Here is a 1929-nt window from a genome sequence, read left to right as displayed (position 1 = left end):
TATTTGTCACAAGGAACTTCGTTTCAATCGTTGGCATGGTCATTTCAACTGGGGAAGGAAACGGTTAGGCGCATTATTCTGGAGACAGCTGAAGTCCTTTGGACAAAGTTAGGCGCTGTTTATGTATCTGAGCCTAATGAAGAAGATTTCAAGCAAATTTCTCAAGACTTCTGGGAACTGTGGAATATGCCCAACTGTGTTGGATCTATTGATGGGAAGCATATCGCTATTCGATGCCCACCTAAAAGCGGTAGTCAATTTTTCTGCTACAAAAATTTTTTTCTATTGTATTGTTAGCAGTGTGTGATGCCCGATATCGGTTTACCTATATAGATATTGGTGCATATGGAAGTCAAGTGATGGTGGTGAGGACTTTTATAATTGTGCATTTGTTTTTTTATTAATATTATTGTTTCTCTTTACATGTAAAGGTATTTTTCAAGTGAGTCGATTGGGAAAGAGGTTATTAGATCATAAACTTCCCATCCCTCCAGCGAAAAACTTACCAAATACGCAACTAAAAACTCCACACTTCTTCGTTGGTGATGCTGCCTTTCCTTTAGGGACAAATTTAATGCGCCCATACCCTGGGGAATGCTACCAAATGAAAAAGAGGTGTTTAATAAAAGGTTATCAAGAGCTCGTCGCACAATTGAAAACTCTTTTGGAATACTAGTAGCGCGTTGGCGAGTTTTACTAACAACATTACATTTATTTCCTGAAAATGCAGAAAAAATTGTTTTAGCGTGCGTTGCCTTACATAATTTTATTATGTTTAACAACGTTAATGCATCTTCGTATATTGCAAGCAACTATGCTGATTGGGAGGACTCTAATGGTGATTTTCATGACGGTTTATGGCGTAGAAGTTGAAAGTAATATCCCATCGATTATGCAATCTTCCAATTTGCATCATTACGGTGGAAGAAGTTCTTTGGAAATTAGAAATAACTTATGCAGTTTTTTTAACACTTTTAAAACATATTCTAAATTCACATATCTAACATCATTTCGAACTTGTTTATTTCTTTTTTAATAAAACTAAATGGAGTTTAATTAAATTCATTCAATTGTTTTTATTATAAATTAAAAGAAAAATACTTCAAGAACAATTACTCAAAAGAGTTCAGGTACATGCATTTTATGCATCTTTTTATAATAAATATTTTTGTTATTATAAATATAAAATATACTAAAAAAAATCAGTGCTCCAAGCGTTTTAAAATATAAGGAAATCATGTTGAATTCTTTTCAATCTCATTTTTGCCTATTTTCGCGGCGTAAGCGATATAATTCTGATATCATTTTTTCTTGGAAACTGTCTTTGACCGACACTGGCAGGTCTTGCATCAGACACAAAACCGTCGTCATAAAGGCCTCATCAGTTTCACTTCTTTCAGCCGGCGCCGCTATCTGCTTTTCTATGTTCTCCATTGTTGCGCCAAGTTTCTGGTAGAGACTTTCAAGGGAGAGACTTTTTTGTTTCTTCGGAGGTGGCGATGAAATTTCATTTACACTATCACACGTAGATGAATCCAAGATAGAGTCTGCATTTGCTTCTGCATTATCACGAGTGCTGTACAATGAAAAAGTTATATTTAAAAACATTAAAATTTATACAAAGTACCTACCGACGCGGTGTGACGGAGTCTTTTAGAAACATCATGGGTTTTAAAAAACGCCATTCCTCTAAGTAGCTCATTCCGCTACCTGATGGAGCTTCTAACCTTTTTATTTCTTTACAGAAGCGCTCCGGAGTAGCTTCCATCTATGTTTGCATTCTAGATCTTTTAATTGAAACAAACATAAAAAATATATAATACAAAATATATATTTCTATAACAGTGTTAATACATACCACTTTTACCGCATAGTTCTGCGATTGCTTTCCACGCTTTGTCTTTATTTACGAGATTGAAATAAAAGGCA

The 1929-nt window shown here is 34.7% G+C and overlaps 1 protein-coding gene across 1 annotated transcript; it reads right to left on the bottom strand.

The window, feature by feature from the left end:
* Positions 1–1244: 1244 nt before the first annotated feature.
* LOC120782034 lies at positions 1245–1709 on the bottom strand. The gene is made up of 2 exons (XM_040114191.1): positions 1632–1709; positions 1245–1576 (listed from the first exon to the last, which is right to left on the bottom strand). Exons 1-2 carry the CDS (start codon positions 1700–1702, stop codon positions 1258–1260), a joined length of 390 nt encoding a protein of 129 aa, XP_039970125.1. The 5' UTR covers positions 1703–1709; the 3' UTR covers positions 1245–1257.
* Between the last annotated feature and the right edge of the window lie 220 nt (positions 1710–1929).

The sequence above is a fragment of the Bactrocera tryoni genome, unplaced genomic scaffold (genome assembly GCF_016617805.1).
Source record: "Bactrocera tryoni isolate S06 unplaced genomic scaffold, CSIRO_BtryS06_freeze2 scaffold_9, whole genome shotgun sequence".
In the NCBI taxonomy this organism is placed as follows: domain Eukaryota; kingdom Metazoa; phylum Arthropoda; class Insecta; order Diptera; family Tephritidae; genus Bactrocera; species Bactrocera tryoni.
The sequence above is the reverse complement of the archived record's forward strand: the minus strand, read 5'-3'. Positions and strand labels throughout refer to the sequence as shown.